Source organism: Varroa jacobsoni, unplaced genomic scaffold, assembly GCF_002532875.2.
Source record: "Varroa jacobsoni isolate VJ856 unplaced genomic scaffold, vjacob_1.0 scaffold_392, whole genome shotgun sequence".
NCBI lineage: Eukaryota > Metazoa > Arthropoda > Arachnida > Mesostigmata > Varroidae > Varroa > Varroa jacobsoni.
In genome coordinates, this window is record NW_019213294.1 from 35705 (window position 1) to 37776 (window position 2072).

Here is a 2072-nt window from a genome sequence, read left to right on the forward strand (position 1 = left end):
TAACTTCAAAGCCAACTGCCCCTACAGCCCACTTAACTATAGAACTAACGAAACACAGTTGAAAAATGTGCACATATCCCAGTGCATTATGTAAACACATAGTGTTCCCAGGTAGTTTGTTTAAGCATTGGAAGTGATATAAAGATTTTACGCTTTCCCGAATTCTATGAATCGTGTGCACAATTCGGTGTCTATTTCAAAATGCTCATCTCTTGTACAATGATTTTTGATGACTCTTGGACAATGGCAAGCCTTACGTATGTCCTAAGTGTACTACAGGCAAATGCGTTGCCTTGACATGCGTTAATCGTCAATCGCTTTTACCTGGTCGTGTCGCTCTACTATACTTTTTATTGCCTTGCCAGTTAGCTGAGTTGTAACTGTGCTGCCACTGAAGCCTTTTGATACACCACAATAGGACGCTGTTATTTTTGGCCTGACATTGCTTCGTGGAACCGAATCAATTGTGTCCACTAAGCTGCTATCGAAGACTTCTACTTGATGTATCGATAAAAGGAAGGACATCGAAGTGACGATCAATATGTGTTGAATTTATCAAAATCATATCTGTCAGTTACTAGATGTCACAAAATTAATCTACTTCTGTCTGAATTACGTACACGTTTAAAGGCAAAACTGGGACATGACGATCGCGTCAGTATCAGCGCATTTAAATACTACTTCCACCAGCTGACTCGCACTCAGACTCACCATCTTTGCTCCATGTCGCTGTCGTAACGCCGTTCTTATCAATGTAGACACAACTAATTGTGTTCCCACAGTTAACGTTCAGCTTTCCTGAGGAACGGTGCTTGCCAGAGCTCTTGAGTGAAGCGCATGGAATATTATGCTGGGGGGCACGGGGGCCTGGGCCAACGTGACCACCTTTGGTCGGTCCTCGGCCGTTTGGCGGTAAGATATGTTGCACCGAGTGCAAATGGTTGTGCAGATGGTTTTGCATATTTAGTGGAATAGGCAGAATGGTAGTTTGCAGATGTGTGTGAAGATGGCGAGGGGAATGTGATTGCACCTGCAACGGTTGAAGATCGCACAGTTCGTGTGTGTGGAGATTCTGCGATAACGCAGAGTTCAGGTGACTGGGGTCCTGAAACATGAGTGGAGGTGGGGGATAGGTCGATTTTGGAAGTCGAGCTTGCTCCGAGATACTTCTGCCCTTTAAGATCTGCGTCGCCATCCTACGCCTGAAATGCACAGCAGATCAATGGCAAAGAGAACTGAGTGCGGGGTAACCTTGACGCATTCATGGAAGGGATGCCTATAAGAATAATTCTGTGTGAACGAAGAGGAAAACAACTTCTAAATCATAACAGTGGCTGTAATTATCAGAGCGGGCAGATAACCTCGAACGTGAATCAAATTGAAATTAAATAATAAAAAATGTTTATTTAGGTAGCTTCACGAACAACGTTTTCGATGAAGTTAACGGTGCTTCATAATACTGTGTACATTTTTACAAAGAGAACACTTTGCAGATGTTAAATATATATTTGAATTAAATATAAAGCTACCAATTAAAGAAGGCGTCACCTTCGGTGGCTGGCTCATGACGCGACATCATCACCTTCTACTGTCCTAAGAGAAACCTACTTTTTATCTGTCCTTAAATAAATTCGCTCAAGGAAGTAGCTCGTCGTAGCTTCTCTACTCTTGAAATACATTTTCTTTAGCATATAAACCTAACTACGGAGTAGCGAATAGTAAACTGCTGGCCGAGATTTTAATTTTATGATCCTAGTCTCTCAGGGCAATGTAAATGAGATCGATCTTGGCAAGGCTTTTGCCAACGTTACGAAGCTCACTGATGTTACCTTGGACCATTGCTTTTTCTAGTAATAGCTTACTAACAGAAACGTCTTATTGCCACTCCTGACCTTCTACACATTCCTATTTGATGGACAAAAAGGAACAGGATGGATGCATTTTTATTGTCGATCACGGTGCATATTGTATTATAAGTAATACACATTGGTCGAAAATGAATAATTCAAATATAAAATTACAGTAATACGCTGTGAAAAAAAAAATACATATATATATATATAAGCTCTAAC

The 2072-nt window shown here is 41.1% G+C and overlaps 1 protein-coding gene across 2 annotated transcripts in view; it reads right to left on the reverse strand.

Moving 5' to 3' along the window:
• Positions 1–530: 530 nt before the first annotated feature.
• LOC111260034 (uncharacterized) overlaps positions 531–2072 on the reverse strand; it is a 10702-nt gene continuing 9160 nt past the window's right edge. For both annotated transcript variants that reach the window (XM_022832507.2, XM_022832506.2), the window contains exon 2: positions 531–1202. In XM_022832507.2, the coding sequence (XP_022688242.1) occupies positions 671–1195 (525 nt within the window). In that variant the 5' untranslated portion in view covers positions 1196–1202 and the 3' untranslated portion in view covers positions 531–670. The remainder of the gene's footprint in view (positions 1203–2072) is intronic.